Consider the following 19,483-nt stretch of genomic DNA (forward strand, 5'->3'; position numbering starts at 1 on the left):
CATCCACAGGGTCCTCCCTAAAATGGTCTGCCACCCCATTTATAAAGAGGGAGAACAGAGTGGGAGCCATCGCACAACCCTGACGAACCGCCCTGTCCACTGGTATTTTATCAGTTAGTTGGCCCTCACTCCCCCATCGAATCCTTGCATACGTGCCTTCATGCAGTCTTTTAACTAGCTCAAGGAGGTAGCGTGGGTAACCCATGGCCTGAAGTACCTGCCATAATTTGGTGCGTGGGACAAGGTCGAAGGCGGTTTTCAGGTCTATGAACGCCAGATATAATGACCCTTTGCTGACAGAAACAGTCTTCCAATAAATCGCAGTGAATCAGAAGACTTGGTCTATCGTACCGACCTTTTTCATAAAACCTGCTTGTAGGTGTGTTAAAATGTCACCCTCCTCTAGCCAAGTCACAGTTCTAGATATGAGGACCCTGCCAACCACCTTCTGAATGACATCAATTAGACTGGTTGGTCTATAATTGGCAGGGTCCTCTCTAGCCCCCTTTTTATATATCATAACCACTTCTGCCCCTTTCCACGACTCAGGGACTGGGTATCCCTGAGTGAGAAGGTTGATTAGTGGAAAATTAAGATTGGCCTATAGGGTCGGAACATGTAATAAAAGATCTCCAGGCAAGCCATCCGGGCCAGCAGCCTTCCCTGGAGCAATATTTTTGATAGCAGCTTGGACCTCGAGGAAGGTGAAGGGATCTACTGGTTTGACATTCATGGTGGTTGGTTCAGATTCTAGATGTGGGTCTAGCAGTTGTACGGAGTCAACCTCGCAGGAGTAGAGTTTCAGGAAGTGGGAGTACCATTACTGTTCGGTTATATGGTGTAAAACATAATCCTCTCCCCTTCTTGATGATTTGTTTATTAGATCCCAAAAAAGAGTTGAGTCTTTTATGGAAGCAGCCCTCCCGAGTTCCTGCCAGTGATCTTCCTCCCATGTTCGTTTTGATAATTCTACAGTTTTTTTATAATCTTTCCTAGCTACCCTTAAAGCTGCTGGGTCCTTTTTTTGAATCGCTAGAGAAATGGCTTTCCTCTTTTTCCTACAGTCTGTTGAAAACCAAGGGTTGCCATTTTTAGGAGTAGTGTGTGTCCGCTTGTTTGGTCCTATAATTTTAAAATAGGAGCCCAGCCTAACTATAAAATCACTGTAGATATTGCCCAGGTCTGGACTAAGGACACCACCCTGCAAGGTGTTCAGCTTACTAAATTCCAATCCCTTAGATGCCACTAAAAGGCCTATACTATCCAGAGTTTTCTCATGGGATGCCACCTTATGCCATTTTAACCTTCTATTGCAATTAGATGGAACTACTTCTTTGGTGTATAGGTGATTATTAAGAGTTTTCTTTTTTAAATCCCATCTAATTTCAGCGGAGAGAGGATTATGATCGCTGTCTGGCATCTGCTTAACATCCATGTCGGCAACATTCCCCCATAATCTTGTGTCCAGGAGAATGTAGTCAATACGGGATTGGCCGTTGGGGCTATTGAAAGTCAAGGCCCCGTTAGGGTCTGAAGCTGTTCTGCCATTTAAAGCACGCAAATTATATTCCAATGTCAGAGCATTGATCTGCAATGCTCTAACCGACCATCTCTTAATGGGTTTTAGATTCAATGGGGGGATAGACTGTTTAATGTCCTCCTCAGTGACCCCTAGTAGGTCATCCTCCGTTAGAGGTTCATATGTGCAATTGAGGTCTCCTCCCAATATGATATTAGATCTTGGGGGGGTACCCTCTAGAGCCGTTTCCAATAGAGATATAGTTTCTTATTTTTTGCAAGCTGGCGCTCCTCTAGCATAGACGTTAAACAGATCTACTCTGTTGCCCTTTAGCGGACCCTTAAAAGATAGATGCAGGATATCTTCTGAATTTGTATTATGGCAGGTAATATCTAGATTCATTGTTACTTTGACCCATATTATAAGGCCACCTGATGGGTGGCCCCTACCTTGGCTGACAGCAGGAGCGAAGAAAGTAGAGGAGCCTGATTTGTACAGGGGTGTCTTACTCCAGGTCTCCTGGAACATGCAGACCTCATGTTTCTCAATAAAATCATTCCATTCTGGAATTACCAGGTGTTTTTTGAGGCCAGTAATATTCCAGGAGAGGATACGAATTGTATCTGAAGTGTCCCCCACTTCTATATTATTTCCAGTTCTATTCTGCTTTGAGAGGATTGTGACATCAGTGCCAGAAGGTTCATTCACTGGGGTGGTTAAATTTCCCATAATGCCCATATTGAGGCTACTTTCCGGATCGGTACAAGAATTACCATTATTTAGTCAGTCTACTCTATTTAGATCAGAAAAATTATCATCTTGAGTGATTCACCACCAAGGGGACGATCTAATCTGTATATTAGAGTGTCTCGGGGGGCAAGTTCGAAACTCTAACGTCACTAGATTCTCTGCCAGGAATTTGTTACAAAGTTGAATTTCAATGCAGTCAGTTTGCGAGCTCGACAGGGACAGTCTCTTAATGCTAGTTATATCCTCCCTTATGATAGATCTACAGCCCCTCACATGTCTTATCCAATGGATAGCTTTGTTGTGAATTGAATCTCTTGTTTCTTGTTCTGAATTCAAGTGTAATTTAGGAACGCCTGTCATATAGACTGTTGTAACTGGGTTCCTTATCACACTGGATTGGGATGTTGTGTTTTGGCTTGTCTTAGAGTTCCCATGGCTTCCCAACCTTATACCCTTAGGGAAAGATACCTGGTTATTCGCAGTCTTGTTACCTAGTGCAGGGCCTTTTGACATTGTGATGTCCTCATATGACTTAGTGTTACGGCTATGCTGCACATCAGTCCTACTTAACACTCCCGCACTACTAACCGGCTGCCCTTTTTTAGTTGGAACATTTTTGTTGGGCAATCCAGGAGTTGTGCGTTTTGTTAAATTAGGTTTTGTCGTAGGTATTGCGGGTGTTTCAGGCTGCTGAGTGGTGTTTGTTATGTCAATCTTTCCCTTCTGAGTTGGTGGATTAAGTAGTTTCTTTAGGAATACTATGTCCCTTTCTAGTTTCTCTAATTCTTTTAGGATCGCCCTGTGAAAAGACCCACATTTTAGGCAGTCATCTTATAGGTCTGTACTAGCATCCGTAGCTTTGCTACCACTTTTAATAGCCCGCGCAATTACACCTGCGGCTACCCCATACTCTCCTTCCAGGACAGCAAACTTATTAGTGCACATTGTGGCTAGCTCCCCTACATTATTTGTGTTGCCCCCCTGATCAATGCTTCCACACACATTAAATACAGTGCTACTCTCTTCAGGGATGTCAGGAGAATCCAGCCCGGGCCCTCCCGCTTGGGAATTATGAATAATACAAGTGGTTACGTTTTGGGGGGGGGGTTTCTATTGAAAATAGCTGGTATCACTTTCCCTCGGCACTGTCCTTGGCTTTCTATCCCCCTATCAGGGTTCTTCTCCTGTTGGGTATTGGGATTATCTGTCAATATTTCCTCAAGGTCATTGACGAGAGATTCAATGCGAGTCAAGGTACAATTTGAGCCAGGGTGGGTCAGTTTTTTCACCTTTTTCCCTTTTTTTGGTAAAGACTGTTGAGCCATCCCTTCCATAGTTTTTCTCTTGCCCATTGTTAAGAGGAAGGCAGATAGTTTAATTCACTCTCGGGCCTTGTTACAAATGGGTCAGTACAGCAGATTATGGAAACAGGGTTTAAATAATCATAGGTCCCTTCGCACCACCCGGTACCTTTTAGAACTTGGATCCTATTTCCCGCAGTTCGATGATAAGTGGGCAGACGTTAGATGTGTGGCCCAGCCGGGCCTCAATCGGCCCCGGACGGCCACAGACGGCCCGCCTTCTGCCCGCGCGCTTCCCGCGACGCGGGGGCTCTTGCTGGTATTAGAGCAGCTTCGGGGGCGGGACAGGGCGTGCGCGGCTTCCTCCGGCAAAGGCTGCTGGGGGATGTAGTCCCCGGTCCGCCGAGATGTTCGTAGGCAGAGGGGCCAGGTGACAGCAGGCAGGAAGACTTGCGCTGGCAGCAGGGAAGGCACTGGAGCTCCTCAGCTCCCCTCGCTACACCCAGGTCGGTGGTTGTGTGTCTTGCAGTGTCCCCTGCTCCCCAGGGGCTCTTGCTGGTATTAGAGCACCTCCGGAGGCGGGACAGGGCGTGCGCGGCTTCCTCCCGCAAAGGCTGCTGGGGGATGTAGTCCCCGGTCCGCCGAGATGTTCGTAGGCAGAGGGGCCAGGTGACAGCAGGCAGGAAGACTTGCGCTGGCAGCAGGGAAGGCACTGGAGCTCCTCAGCTCCCCCCGCTACACCCAGGTCGGTGGTTTGTGTCTTGCAGTGTCCCCCTCAATATAGAACCCACGCTGTCACTTCTGAAGCCCATGCTAAGGGGCTTATTACAATGTCATTTGGAGCTTCCTCCCACCAACACTGTGGAGGAAACTGGACTGACCGACCTCTGGTATGCAGTCCCAACGACCTAACTATGATGAGACCGCATATGGTGCAGTTGAATTCCTACTTTTCTCTATGAGAGCATGTGTTATGGCCGTAAACTGGCCGTAGCACAAACTCCCATAGGCAACTGGGAGGTTGTGTTAATCCCTGCACGCCTTGGCAAGCACCACAAGTTGCCTGCCACAAGGTGCAGTGATCAATAAGAGGGCACCATAGGTGCCCCTGTGGCTCCCATCCGGCGACCTCAAACAGAAGGGGGCCCTGCCAGGGGCCCCCAAACACACTTTACGATAGACTTTCCATGACAGAATGCCTGGCATGGAAAGCCTGCCGGAAACTGTGCATCGTAATCCGGATGGCGTAAAACGTCATCCAGATGGATTGCGGGCCGGTTCTGCCTGACCTGTGAGAAGCCAGCCAGAATGACCGGCTGGTTTCAATTCCGACTGACTGTACTGTAATCAGCCGGTCTAAATTAAAACAGACGATCTCAGTAATAGAGCCTCCGACCTAAGGTCGGAAGCTTTACGAACAAGATCGTATTAGGGCCCTTAGTGCCTGATCACAAGTATGGATGCTATTTAGTGCTCTTGATAAATAACAATACCATGGGATACGTTATTTATCTAGTAAGATAAACAACACCTATTATGAGTTATTTGGAAATTACATGTAATTTCTGTGTTTAGCGCAGCAAAATCCATATGGTACGGTAAACACCGCACACCTTTCCCCTTTTAAATTCATGCAAGTTTTGAACTGCCACATTAAAGTGAATGTTGAGGTATTTAATGAAACCGATAATTATCAGCAGTTTTAAATACCTCGTAATTCCGACCTGTATGTAGACATAGGTTTACTGGTCGGAATATAACGAGTAACATATAAACATGTCCCAAATTTGTCTATTCTAAACAAGCTGAAATTATATTAGTTGTTTATTAGGTAGACCAATATAAGGAGGATAAGGAGGATTTGAGTAGTCCAGTTTTTTGACAATAGACCAAAGTTGTTTATTTATGTAGTTGAAAATAAACAATTGAATGATTTTACTACCACTGCAAAACATTTTCTAGTTTTGAGAGCACATCTTGGAAAAATAGTCTGGTGCTCTGAAAATCCATGGTGGCCAAACAGTCACTCATATCTCAGGACAATATCCATATAAGTCAATTCCATGAACGGAAAACAACTTCTTATTGCATTTTGGACACAATTTTGTTGTACATATGGACACAGCTCAAGCAGTTTTATCCCATGGGAAACGCCCAGTCAATCCTTTCATTTTTTCTTGGTAGACCAGGTCAAAATGTTCACTCTGCGCCACAGTGAAATGGTTCTTCCAGTCCCCTGAAATTCCTGCAGGATATAAAGGAGAAAGGACTCTTCAAATCACTGCGCTTTTAGAGAAATAAAATGAAAAACAATAAACCATACACAGACTGGATGAATTGCATGCACGAATAGATAAGGCAATACGTGCGATTTACTTCCACAAGCTGCAAAAGACTCGGAGTATTAGTTCAAAATGTTATAGACTGGTTGAAATTTCATAACTAGTGAATATTTTAAGGTTATGAATAGACCCTTTCTTTAACCACCCCTCACTTGATTCGTCCACAATCCCTAAAATTGCTGTAACACAGCTGCCATACATTAGATGTTTCAGTTATAGATAGGCATAACTGCCATAATTATTTCTAGTGTATTTACTTATCATTACGGCAAAAAGAAGCGTAATCCCGCATTTAGCTCTATTTTCGCAAAGTGCACTCTTGCATCCAAAATGGGTCCGGGGATGGAATTTGTGATAAGAAAAAAACATTATATGATACCGGACATGAACAGCAGTTGCAAGCACACGCTTATTAGTTCGCTGTTCCGGTGCTTCTGCAGTGGGATTTTTGCCCCACATTATTCTTATTACACAAGCTGATGTATTCAAGTAATCCCTGAAATTTCGCATCACAAGAATAATGCATCATTCCTGACTCCGATTACTCCGGTCTAATCAAAATTTCACCCAGGCCTACTTCCAGTCCACTCCGGACCATTGTCTAAGGGCAGAACTAAAATACCTGAGAGTTTGTAAACTCTTCAAAATGTAACTATGCAAATGCTTATTTGAATGAGAAAATGCTTAATGATGTATGGGGGGTTCTTTCAGGCCTCTCTCGACTCGAAGGGGCTGATTCACAAAGGCCCTATGCACTTAAGGTGGAGGTCCCACATTCGTGGCAGGACCTCTGTACTACAGTTATCCATTACGATGGTCCCGCCATGAGAGCGGGACTCTGCCATGTGTGTGCCCCCCCCCCCCCCCCAGAGGTTGCGGGCCTTAGCAACAAGTGCGGCGGTCGTCTGTGAATCAGCTCCTAGTTCTTTTATGCTGTAAATCAGTTTTACATATCCAGAATGAGTGTTTAATTTGTTTGAAAAGAAGTGCTGGTCCCCATAATTTGTCTTGGGAGGCCATGGTTCTCTTCTACCTTTGCAGTGTCCCACTTTTGCTATTGACACCCGCCAGGCACTGCAGAACCGTAGGTTGGGCATCATGGACTCTACATGGGAAGAGGGTGAGTCTGTAAGCAAGTTGCAGGGACTCTCTGAACTGGGACGAATGGTGGGAGCAATTGTGGGTAATGCTGCGGAAGAGCATAATGAACTCCCTCAATTAGGTTTGAGTTCATTTGAGAATTTGTATAGAGCACGAATGCCCGGGAGCGTCTAGGCGCTAGTACCTGCAGGACCCAAAAAGGCTGCAAAGTAATAAACATGACTCTAGTTGGCAAAAAGCTAGTTTTTTTTAGATTGTCCGAAAGATAGCTCCATTTGACTGCTTTTTATATCCACCGTTAGCAGGTTCCATATTTTAACTGTACCCAAGATGAGACTTCTTCTACTGCAGCTGGCTATTTTGCCTAAGGATCTGTAGAAGCTTGCTCTATCGCAATCTTACATTTTTAGAGGGTACATACCAGATCAGTTGCTGCTTCAGGTATTGAGGACCCACCCTATGCAATACCATGAATGCTAAGCATTGGGATTTGATCTAATCCTTTTTTTGTCCGAGAGCCAGTGCAGCATTCTCAGTCCATGAGAGACTGGCTGAAATCTAGGAATATCCAGCAGCGATCTTGCTGCCGCATTTTGAAGGCGCTGCAGCTTATGTAAGTGCTACTTTGGATGCCCATACAAAGGGCATTGCAATAATCCAGTCTGAACAGGACAATGGTGTCACCAGTGTTTTTAGGGTGTCCTACGGAATGAAAGGGCGAACTTTCCTTATCCTATTTAAGATAAAGAAAATTGTAGAAGTAAGAGTGCTGATCTGATGTTTGAAGGACAGATTGTCAGCAAATATAAAACCTAGGTTCTTCACCTTCTTGACTTCTTGAATTAGGTCAGGAAATGGACCTTTGATCGTAGCAACAGGCATTCTTAATTGGGAAAGAGGTAATGAGGCATTTAAAAAGAAGCTGAAGTCCATACATTAGTTTTATTGATGGGCAGAACAAGGAGGGGTGGCAGGCAGTTTATATATAAGTGAAAAGAGATACTCTATGAATTAAACTAGTCAGCAATGTACTCTGCACATTACCCACCGCATGTACCTGCACCATTAGCCCCAGTACTACCCCACTATCTGATAACATTGAAACAATAGGTATCCAAACTATCTACTCTGCTTCAAACCCTTGTGCAACAACACACCCAAATCAGTCCACTGTCCTCTTAACTTATCCTTGGGGGCCGCTTGTCAGCCACCAGTGGCTTAGACTAGCCTCAAGGATCAGAATGCAGGATGTGTGGAGTGCTCACTTTGCCACTGGATTCAAGCAAGCCTGGCTGAAGATGACTGAAATGCTAGAAACCGGTCCTAGGAAGCTTGTTTCCGGTCCAGGGAAGGCATGGCTTGGCAGTTCAGGCAGGACTGTTCCCATGAGGCACAGAGTCAGACTGATTTGCATATGGCCATGTCTGAACTGGGGTGGCAGAGTGCGCTAAAGAACAGTGATTTTATAAACCCAGATCTGTTTACTGGGTGTGAGTGTTTGATTTGCTCAGATGCTCCATCCATCACCACCCCCTTTTGTACCGCTTACAAAATATGCAGCATTATGTAGCATAATTCGCCTTTGCTTGCTGCAGAATTTAGCCAACACTGCTGCATAATTTGAACTTCTCCTGCCGCATAATTCCAGTGGACCTGTTTATTGTGCAATGAGGTCCCAGCCTGTGGCAGAAAGCATTGTGAATATGTAAGTCATTAATTTAAAACAGCATTTACACAAATTTTAAGCTAGGCTGCTGCAACAAGATGTGGTGATTGAGGTAAAACAAGTTCTTACAAAATATACTTTTTAGTAATAAGTAATCAAACTTTATCTAATGCAGACATTTTTGTAAGTGTCTCCAATATTACAGATCTCAGCTGATAACACCCTTAATTACACCTGAAAAGAATACATATTTACCACCATGAAGCTCTTTAAGCAGAGCAACTGGAAGCAGAAGAGGGCCACATTATCCCCTTCGCTTTCAGGCAGAGACATCTTAAAGTCAGTATTAACCATTCAGGGGCAGTAGTTTTTCTGTGAAAGCTGAGTCCATGGGGTGGCAGGTAGAATGCCAGCATGGTTGCATTCAGATGAAGAGCCCTAATCTGCTCGATCCCTGGGCCTCAAAGTAATGGTCTAGGAGACATAGGAAAGGAGTGAGATTCATACATATTGTCAAAGAGAAGGCCCAGAACAGGGAGCACTGTATGGGGACTCATGTTTATGTTTACAAATGGCCAGAGACAGCATCTTTAGAGAGATTCCCCAAAGATGGGTACAATATAAGTGTTTCACTTCTGTGCTAGGGGAGTCTGACTTGCTCCTGCAGCTCGCCCTGCACCTTAGCATTGAATTGGAGTGACCCCATCTTTCTTGGGTCACCACATGCCAAAAACAAGCAGGATCTCCTTTAGAATGGGCCATGCCCCACATGGCATTATGGGGCTCTTTCTCGAGTGCATGCATTTTCTGATCAGCGGCTCTCCCACTGGTCTGTGGACAGCCATCCTGCTTTGACTGGTGGCCTCACTTCCTCTGGGGCCCAGTCTCACCTGGGCAACCCACGCACAGATAAGTAGGAGTGCAACTCGGGGAGCCCAACCCTGGCTGCTCTTGCATGCTCCCCGCCTGGGCAGCAGCCTTGCGACTGCAGCAGGAGTTGGCCCTTCATTCTGTTCTGCAGGCAGAAATGGATGCTGTGGCCCGTCTGGCGGATGCCTTCTTTCTCCCACTCGCACTCCCCCTTCCTTTTTGCTAGCACCCGGGGCCCAGGAGTGCGGTCCTGGCCCTCCACCATCTTCACAATGAGCTCAATGTTGATCCCCAACTTCCTCTTCGTTGGGGCCCACGGATGGGATCCTGAGCCCTTGAGTCTTCTTCACAGGGGACGCAATGGAGCTCCAAGCCTTCTTTTTTGACTGAGCTCTGGCAAGGTTCCCTGGGAAAATTTTACAGGGGTGCGGTGGCGCTCCCCGACTTTACTATGTTTTGGCCCAGTGATGGGAAACTTGGCCTCCTAGGCACCTTTGTGGAGGATCAATGGTGCTCCCCAAAAATCACCTTCTTCTGGGGGCAGCCCCCGGGACTGAGCCAAGTAGGGGGCACATCGGAGACTGGCGGAATAGCCCCAAACATTTTGTCATCGAACCGTTAAAAGTCAAAAGTTGCCTACCTTCTGGGGGGCCTATCTCGGCCCCTGGTGGATTGATTTCACTGATTGGTAATGTTTTGCTCCTGGTGGCAAGCCTTAGCCACCTGGAGTACTTCTTGCCACCCTCCTAGCCTCCAAGAAGGCAAACTAAGCCAGAAGCTGTCTTCCCTGATCACTGCACCAGACATTCACCTGGCTGCCCTCAGCAAGACCACACCTCAGAGAGAGCTCCTCTTCCTGTGCAAGACCTTTTAGGAGAAAATGGAGGGGGCTGGCAGGAATGCACTTCTGCCCTATCCTGCAGTGACACATCACCTCTCTTCCCATGATCCCTCCTTCTTGCACATGCGTCTGGGATACTTCAAGATGGTGCAGTCTTGGGGTCTCATGCCACATACTCTCTGAAAAGCCCCCTTTCCCCTATTGCTGACATCAAGGCCCGGGAGAAGGCCTGGTGCCTTACACTGGGTGACAGCTGCTGATTGATACCCTGCAATATCCCCCCATCTCTCCCTCTTGAAAAGAATATCTCCGCCCTGGGGAGTGATGTCAGCAATCCAGGCAGCTCAGATGGTCAGGACCACCTTCTCACAGGAATAATATGCAAATTTATAACAATTATGTGCCCTTTCATCTACATGCATTTATAGTACAACAGTGCTTGATTATCATTTGATAATGGGATTCTTGCTCATAAGTTATATATTAATAAAGTGTGACACTTAGATAACGCATAGTGGTTTGGAATACATTTCCATTGGATTTTTACACACTTCTATTTTCTCTTAACATCACATATCCTGGGTTACAATTTCCCAAAATAAGTTTGAACCAAAATATATAAGGTGTGTTCATAAACCTCTGGAGATGAAAGAAGCTTCAGACATTCCTCGGAGAGTATCTATGACAGTCACATACTGTTCCCTCTGTCCACCCTGGAATGTGTTCTGACGTGCACCTCTGCATGTAAGATCTGCACCACGTCACAATGCACCTAATGCACAGCTGGAGCAGTTTCAGGAGTAGGTGTTCCAATGACCGGCCTCGTATTTAGGTGGAGAGAGGCGGATGTCGCTCTTGAGACAACTTTGAGGAGTAGGATACCAGCCAAGTGTGAGGGAAAGATGCGTGGGGCAGACAGTTACCAAATGAAGTATGACAAATCACTAGCATGGTGCTTCCACCACTTAATGCTGATCTTGACTCACCTGGAGGCCGCCATGTATTTTCTGGTCAACCTTTCAACAACCAGCCCCCAACTACCAGCATAGTTATTTCCTGGCAGCAATCCTGTTGGGACCACAAACTGCTACTGCTTTTACTCTTTTCCCATTGTTTATATATTCCTACTCTTCCCATGGTCTTTATAAGAATTAACAATCAAAAACAAATAAATAGCAAGTATTTTTTGTGCTGGAGATGGTCATGAACCTCTGATATATATTAGACATTACTCAGGTGGTCTCCTTCCTAGTTCACCCTAGTCCCAGCAAGATGGAACCAAAGGAAGCCATGTTAGGGCTGGCAGTGGCACTATGGGGACAGGCATTGCAGTCCATTTACTATATATATGCCTGGCCCCTCACATATCTCTAATTTAAATTCTTCACCAATCACCTGAAAACCATGTAATGCAAATACTATGCCTAAATAAAAGATGGTACTTGAAATGTGTGTATGTACTGTAAAGCGCTCTGACATCTAACAGTTCTTATGAAAAGTGCTCTGACAGCCACCAGACCTTGTTTACAGCCCATACAAATCCAAATAAATAAAATAAATTGTGTTGATCCTGCTGTCTTCAATGCCACTGACATGACAATGCTGAATTTTGTTTCTGACCACAACTAAAGCCTGGTTATTTCTGTAAGAAAAACATATCGATGAAGGAGCAGCGAAGACAATGAGTATGTATTACTTCTTAATGGTTTATGCAATATATTTAGGAATAATGCGTACATGTCCCCCCTCAATATAAGAGAGGGGTGTAAATTGGGAACACAAATCCCTATCGTTGTCATCTGAGGGTATGGGAATCTCTGCCAGCCAAGATGGTCTCATAATTCTACTCTTTGGAGGTTCAAAGTTTACAGGCAGAGTCAAAAGGATGAATACTGTGGGGATAACAATTTAGGAGGTCTTCAGTGACTAACGACTGAGCGTATTTGAGGACTCTGAATTTCAACATCAACACAGGGGAAGAACATGAATAGAATTAACTGATTTAAACTGAAGGAGGGAGCTCTTCTATTGGTAAAAAATTCGCAAATTTAGTTTGCTTGAAAGTTTGTTAAAATAGAACGGAAGGCCATAGATTTTTGGTACAGAATAAACAGGGAATCATATTATGTTAGGTCTGATCAGACAAACATATAAGAACATTCTAATATATAAAAAGTTGGACAGAATATTAGTGCTCAGAAAATTGGATGGGGTCCTCCTTCTTAGGTAAAACCTAATATGCTGTACAGCTTTCTGGTTGCAAAGACATATTTTGGCCATGCCAAACGCTTGCTCAGGAATGCATTCTGCGCATTGCTTACCAGAGACTTTGGGGCATATTATCAAGGGGGTTTATCTCCGCTTTTTTGGCTTTAAAAGCCAAGAAAGCGGAGATAAAATGATCTCCCTATTACCTAGCTGTCGCTAACACCAGTTAGCGACAGCTAGTAGGAGATAGCGACCATCTTGGGCCCCACTTTGCATGTCAGTGATATTTATCACTAATGACATGCAAAGTGGGCGTGCCAAGATGTTAGCGACTGAAAACAGTCGCTAAGATCGCTATCTCCTATTGCCAACTTTTGGAGATATTTGCGCTAAGCGCAAATATCTCCAAAAGCTAACACCTGCCCTGAGCAGTTCTTAGCCATGTTATCCAATGGGAGGTGGATAACATGGCTTAGAGCATTAGCTCGGTAATGCATGAATATCGCTGACTTTTCAGCGATATTCATGCATTGCGGCAATTTTTATCGCATTTGCGATAAACCTTGGTAATACCAAGGTTTATTTGCGGTAAAAATCGCCGCAGCTCAGCGGTAATGTTTTCACGCTAGCCAAGCAATAGCGATAATTATCGCTATTACTTGGTAATATGCCCCTTTGTGTTTTGGGACTCACATTTGTTAGTTTTCTATTCGCTGGCTTTATTTGTTTTAGCCCATCCACATGGTCTTTGCCTCTCCAGTAGAGCACATCCTGTTTACCACCTCTCTGATTGAATCCTTCTATTCTTCCATGAGTGCCCGCTCTTGGGGAAGAACTTCCTCTTTTTAATAAAGCACTCCGTGAAAGTGCATGCCCTCCTTCTAATGCCATGCACATTCCCCCTCTTCCTGCCCTCCATTGCAGTTTGCTTTCTCTCACCATCTGTGCCTATTGTGCTTTTGCCCCTGTAAATATGTTCTTGTCCTTGTCCTTTTCTCAGCAGGCCTCCAGGTTCTTACTTATTAATGCACTTCTCCCTCAGTCTACCCATTCTCTATGTTGCATTGTCTCCACACGCTCCACACATACACCTACTCCCCTTCTTTTTGTTTAAAGTGCTTGTGTGCAATTGTTTTTTAATAGCATTTTAGCTCTTTTTTATGTACCTTATTTACATATTAGTAAAAAAATAAAATGCAGGAGTGTTGCTGCATGCCTACAAAATGAAGTGATGGTTGCATCATAGAACCTTTTCTTTTTTCTAGTTGTAGCCATGTTACACAGCAGCCCTAGTGCTAAACATAATTTCTAAAAGCATTGGCAAAGACGATAGGTCTCACAGGAAAGACCTATTGACTCTGTCAATGCTTGTTTAATAAGTGAACGTTGTTCTTCATTCATTGTCTAGTGTGGATTTGCTTACTCTGTGCAGCAATGTGGCTGTGTGAGTCAGTGAATGTGAGAAAGTCAACATTTGGATGAGCCAGTGAGTTATTTTATAGTAACTCAAATCATAAGCAAATTATACATCAACACGCGGTTGCATATGAAATGAAATGACAATGTTCTTCACCAAACACCATGCAAAGGGAGGAAGGCAGGAATGCGTCCAAGCTCCTTCCATATTTTTATGTTATAACGCCAACCCAATAATTGAACAAGAAAGGGCAGAAAAGAGTGGCACACAAATTGAGTGCCAGGCTTATTCGTGTTCTTTTGTACCCTGATAATGCTGTACTTTTAGATCATACAAAAACCGTTTCAGTGTGCATTGAATGCAAAATATCAGCTCACTAGCAACACCCAACTCAAAATAAACTCTGCTAAAATCTCTAATAAGCAATGTTTGGAGATAAAACTGTTACAGATTGCATAGTGGCCTACCAACAAAATGAGAAAACATGTAGATTGGTAAAAGGGTATTTGTCAGGAAAAGGTTAAGCTGGCTATCGTTTGTGGGGATAGAGTGTACTGCATCAAAGTCTTGCATGAATGGTATTAGGTCCTTTAACTTTAACTAAGGAGTCATTTCTGTCCTGGTTCTAGTGAAGGGATGTCTTTGTATATATGTATATAAGTAGTATGCATGTATGTATGCATATATCTATGTGTCCACGTGTCTATTTGTGTACTGTAGAGTGCTGTATAGTAAAAAAAAAAGGTTACAGTCAAATTAGAGGTTATTGGAGTTTTGTGTTCCACCATTCCTACGGGGTAAGGGTGAGGAGCAGTGTTTAAGCTATATTTGACATGTCTTTGGAGTGTAGTTCCACCCTTACTTTGGGTTAGGGTGAAGGGCATTATTTAAGCCAAATACTTTCGTTTGGAACCATTGTTCCACCCTCACTATGCGACCGCTGAGCCTGCTCCAGGCGAGGTCGCCCCCACACACCGCTGCTCCTGCCCGCTGACTGCCTGGACTCTGCTCTGCTGACCTCGATTTTGCCTTCTGTGTTCTCCTTTCTCCCCCCATCTGCTGCCTCGTTTTTCTCCTTTCTCCCCCCATCTGCTGCCTCGTATTGCTCCTTTCTCCCCCCATCTGCTGCCTCGTTTTGCTCCTTTCTCCCCCCATCTGCTGCCTCGTTTTGCCTGCTGTGTTCTCCTTCCCCCCAGCTGCTGCCTTCCCCCTACCTGTGTGCTGGTCCTGCTTCAGCCGGACGACCCAGCCGCCGCTGAGCCGCCCTCGGACCTCCTTCCCGCCACAGACCTCCGGCAACCCTGCCCCCCTCCTGCCCATTGGCCGCCCCGCTCCCACCACCCAGCTGACCCGCCCTCCCGGCTCCTCACTTATGACTCCCCCGGAGCGACCGCGCAGCGGACGCGTGCAGCGGGAGCACCGATTGAGCGCTGAAGGTGCACCAAAGGTAAGCCCGTCTGCGCCCGTCCGCACCTGGACTGCGCCCAGCGCGAGACCCCCTGGCCCCCGCAGATGCAACCCCACCCCGCCGGACGTACGACGCATCCGACCTCAACGCACTCAACGCCGGCCAGATCCCCGGATGCTACCGAGCCACCCCAAGACGCACTCACGGACCCTTCAGCTGCCACTCCTGCAAGTTCACCTGCATCAGGACCTGCACTACACCAGCACCCGCCAAACCGAGCACCATCAGCAACCACCTGAAGTGCATCCTGCTCAACACTCGCTCCGTCCACAGACAGGCCGTCCAACTCTGGAGCCTGATCGACACTACATCCCCAGACGTCGCCTTCCTCACGGAAACCTGGATTAACGCCTCCTCAGCGCCCGACATCGCCATTGCCATCCCGTACGGATACAAGATCACCCAGAGAGACCACGTCAACAAGACTGGAGGAGGCATCGCCATCGTCCACAAGAACACCATCCGCACCATGACCAACACCGACGACACCCTCACAACTGCCGAACACCTACACTTCCAGATCCACACCGACCCCAAGACCACCCTGAGAGGCACCCTCATCTACAGACCCCCGGGACCGCACACACAATTCAGCGAAGACATCTCCGACTTCATCAGCCTGCTCGCCCTCCCCTCCGCTGACTACATCCTCCTCGGGGACCTCAACTTTCATCTGGAGAACAACAACGACCGCAACACCACCACCCTGCACCCTCAACAACCTCGGTCTCAAGCAGCTGGTGACCTCCCCCACCCACTACGCCGGACACACACTCGACCCCATCTTCTCATCCAGCAAACACATCGCCTTCAGCCACGCCACCGGACTCCACTGGATGGACCACAGCTGCGTCCACTTCAGCTTCAAGAAGAACATGATCCACCACCACCAGCAACAGGTCGCATGCAGAAACTGGAACAAGATCACAGCCGACCAGCTCACCGCAGCCCTGAGCCAAGACCCCCCCACCAGCTCTGCGAACCCCAGCCAGGGCGCCAACAACCTCACAAAGTGGATCAGCAACTGCGCAGACAACCTCGCCCCACTGAGGACCCCGCTCATCAGACCCAGCAGTAAGAAAGCACCTTGGTTCACCGACGAACTCAAGAGCTCCAAGAAAAACTGCCGTGCCCTCGAGCGAGCCTGGCGCAGAGACCCTACTCCAGACAACATGACCACCCTCAAGCTCGCAACCCGAAAGCACCACCAACTGATCCATACCACCAAGAAAACCGCATTCAAGGAACGACTGGACAACAACGCACACAACAGCAAGGAACTCTTCAACATTGTCAAAGAGCTCTCCAGTCCCAACGCCGGAAACAACGACATCACCCCATCACAAGACCTCTGCAACTCCCTCGCCTCCTACTTCCACAACAAGATCGCAGACATACACATTAGCTTCAGCACACAACCGACGCACCCTATGACCGCACCAACGACCCCCACCACCACCCTCTGCGCCTGGACCCCGCCCACCACCGAAGACACCATCCGCACGATGAACTCCATCCACTCCGGATCCCCAAACGACCCCTGCCCTCACCACGTCTTTAACAAGGCCGACGCTGTCATCGCACCCCACCTGCAGGACATCATCAACACCTCCTTCGACACCACTGCCTTCCCAGGGAGCTGGAAGCACGCCGAACTCAGCGCTCTACTGAAGAAACCATCAGCGAACCCCACCGAACTTAAAAACTACCGCCCCATCTCACTCCTCCCGTTTCCGGCCAAAGTCATTGAGAAGACCGTCAACAAGCTGCTTGCCGCCTTCCTCGAGACGAACGGATCCCTCGACCTCTCGCAGTCCGGCTTCCGGGCCAACCACAGCACCGAGACCACCCTTATCGCAGCCACCGATGACATACGAGCCCTGCTCGACAACGGGGAAACTGCGGCCCTCATCCTCCTGGATCTCTCCGCGGCTTTCGACACTGTCTGCCACCGCACCCTAGTGCAGCGCCTCAGCAACGTCGGAATCCAAGAGAAGGCACTAGAATGGTTCACCTCCTTCCTCGCTGGAAGGACACAGAGAGTCCGCCTCCCTCCGTTCAGATCAGAAGCCACCGAAGTCATCTGCGGCGTTCCTCAAAGCTCCTCGCACAGCCCCGAGCACAAAGAGGAGTACAAAGTTCCCCAGGGATCGTGATACAGTGTGGAGAAGAGAGTAAATCCGAAGAATCAAGGAACTAGGAAGGTTCCCTTGTCGGAACTAGAGAGCCTCACACACCCAGAGCGTTAGGTGTGAAACACACTCTGACTGAAGGATGTCCAGTATCATCATCGGCTCGCTGCCCCTCCTCAGACCGGCACTGCAATGTCCGACGGAGTACCCGAGGGTACTCTTTTGGCGGGGTTCTTTTGTTCCTTGCCGATGGTGAGTGTGAGTGAGGCTGGAGTAGTGTGTAGTCAGTGCAATGTGAGTAATGTGAGCAAAGCGACAGCTGCACCCAATTTTGTACTTGGATCAACCAACCGAACCCCTATCTGAAATTCACAGGTTCTATATCTGAGACGGCACTGCCCTTCCTTGAGCTCACGATACGGCTGGGCCCAGCCGGTCTTAGTACTACCTTGTTCCGCAAGAATACGGACAGAAATAGCCTTCTCTTGTTCAGTAGTCACCACCCGAGAGCACTACGTGAAAATCTCCCCTTTGGCCAATTCCTGAGGGTACGCAGAAACTGATCCTCGAGGGAAGACTATAGGCAAGAAGCCAATACCCTCCAACACAAACTTCAAGACAGAGGATACCCTACCAAGCTGATACGAGCCCTTAATAATTAAAGGGAGGCCCTCCTTGAAGTACATCAAAAGGAACGTGATGACCTAATTGCGTGCGTCACAAGCTTTACCAGCAACTCCAACTTCAACAAAAAAACTGTGAATAAGCACTGGGGCATCCTTAACTCAGGAGGCACTGAGTTACCTAAACCTAGGTTCGCTTTCAAACGCACGGCCAACCTCAAAGACTCCCTGATCCACACACGACCTAAGAGACTACCCGGGGGTGGACAACATACACTCTGGCACCTCCCTCCTGTTGTTGGACACTACCCGTGTGGTGGGTGTGCGGTTTGTCCTCAATCTAGACAGTGTAAAGAAATCAAGCTCACTGATTCTTTCACGTGGAAACTCAACAGGCACACAAACTGTCACAGTACTAAATGTATATACCTCCTAATCTATCCTTGCGACAAATTGTACATAGGAATGACCATGAGACAGGTCAAGCTCAGAATAACGGAGCACAAAAGCAACATACGGTGCTCCAAGACTCACACGAGATTGTATGAACACTACCAATTACACAATCACTCTGCAGACAGCATCCAATGGTTAGGGCTTGAGTCCCAACCAACCATGACAAAACAGACACTGTTCAGGCTTGAACAAAGATGGATACACCGCCTTCAGCTAGATGTGTTGGGACTTAATGACGCTATTCCCTGGGCCACCGTCTCTAGATAACATCCCCTAACCAGCCCATGCACCTGGTGATTACCATACACATCCTAGCCAGGCCCTGATCTTACCACTACATAGGATTAAGAGTATGACATAAGGGACTCATGGTCCATTCCCCTGGGCTTCCGCCTCTGAGTATAATTCACGACTTAGCCCAGTAACCTATTTACCCCATGAACCAGTCATACCTTATTTTTTGAATATGTCTTCCCATGACATAGGATCTATGACATGTCCCATCATTGACCCTTCACAAATGAGTCATCCCGACCTCACGGTCCATGAGTACCTACCTTACCCCTGCCTTCCTTAAAAAGAGCCTTTCAACCTGACTAAAAAGTACCGCCCTCGACAATTATGTGGCCTCACTTTGGTAAAAGCCCCCCCTTTCGCCATTATTAATGCGGCACCCCATAAAAAAACCCCGGCACCCATAACATTTCCCCCCCCCCCCGGTCTACTCTGTAGACACAACTCGCCTCGAGTGCCACTCTTCCATGGGGAGCTCTCCACATATGGACCGGA

The 19,483-nt window shown here is 47.0% G+C and overlaps 1 protein-coding gene across 1 annotated transcript in view; it reads right to left on the bottom strand.

The window, feature by feature from the left end:
* Window positions 1-5,426: 5,426 nt before the first annotated feature.
* Window positions 5,427-19,483, bottom strand: part of LOC147701763 (sulfotransferase 2B1-like) — a 524,091-nt gene continuing 510,034 nt past the window's right edge. Inside the window, exon 7 of the mRNA XM_086930379.1 lies at window positions 5,427-5,815. Within this exon, the coding sequence (XP_086786505.1) occupies window positions 5,697-5,815 (119 nt within the window). The 3' untranslated portion in view covers window positions 5,427-5,696. The remainder of the gene's footprint in view (window positions 5,816-19,483) is intronic.

The sequence above is a fragment of the Lissotriton vulgaris genome, chromosome 7 (genome assembly GCF_964263255.1).
Source record: "Lissotriton vulgaris chromosome 7, aLisVul1.2, whole genome shotgun sequence".
In the NCBI taxonomy this organism is placed as follows: domain Eukaryota; kingdom Metazoa; phylum Chordata; class Amphibia; order Caudata; family Salamandridae; genus Lissotriton; species Lissotriton vulgaris.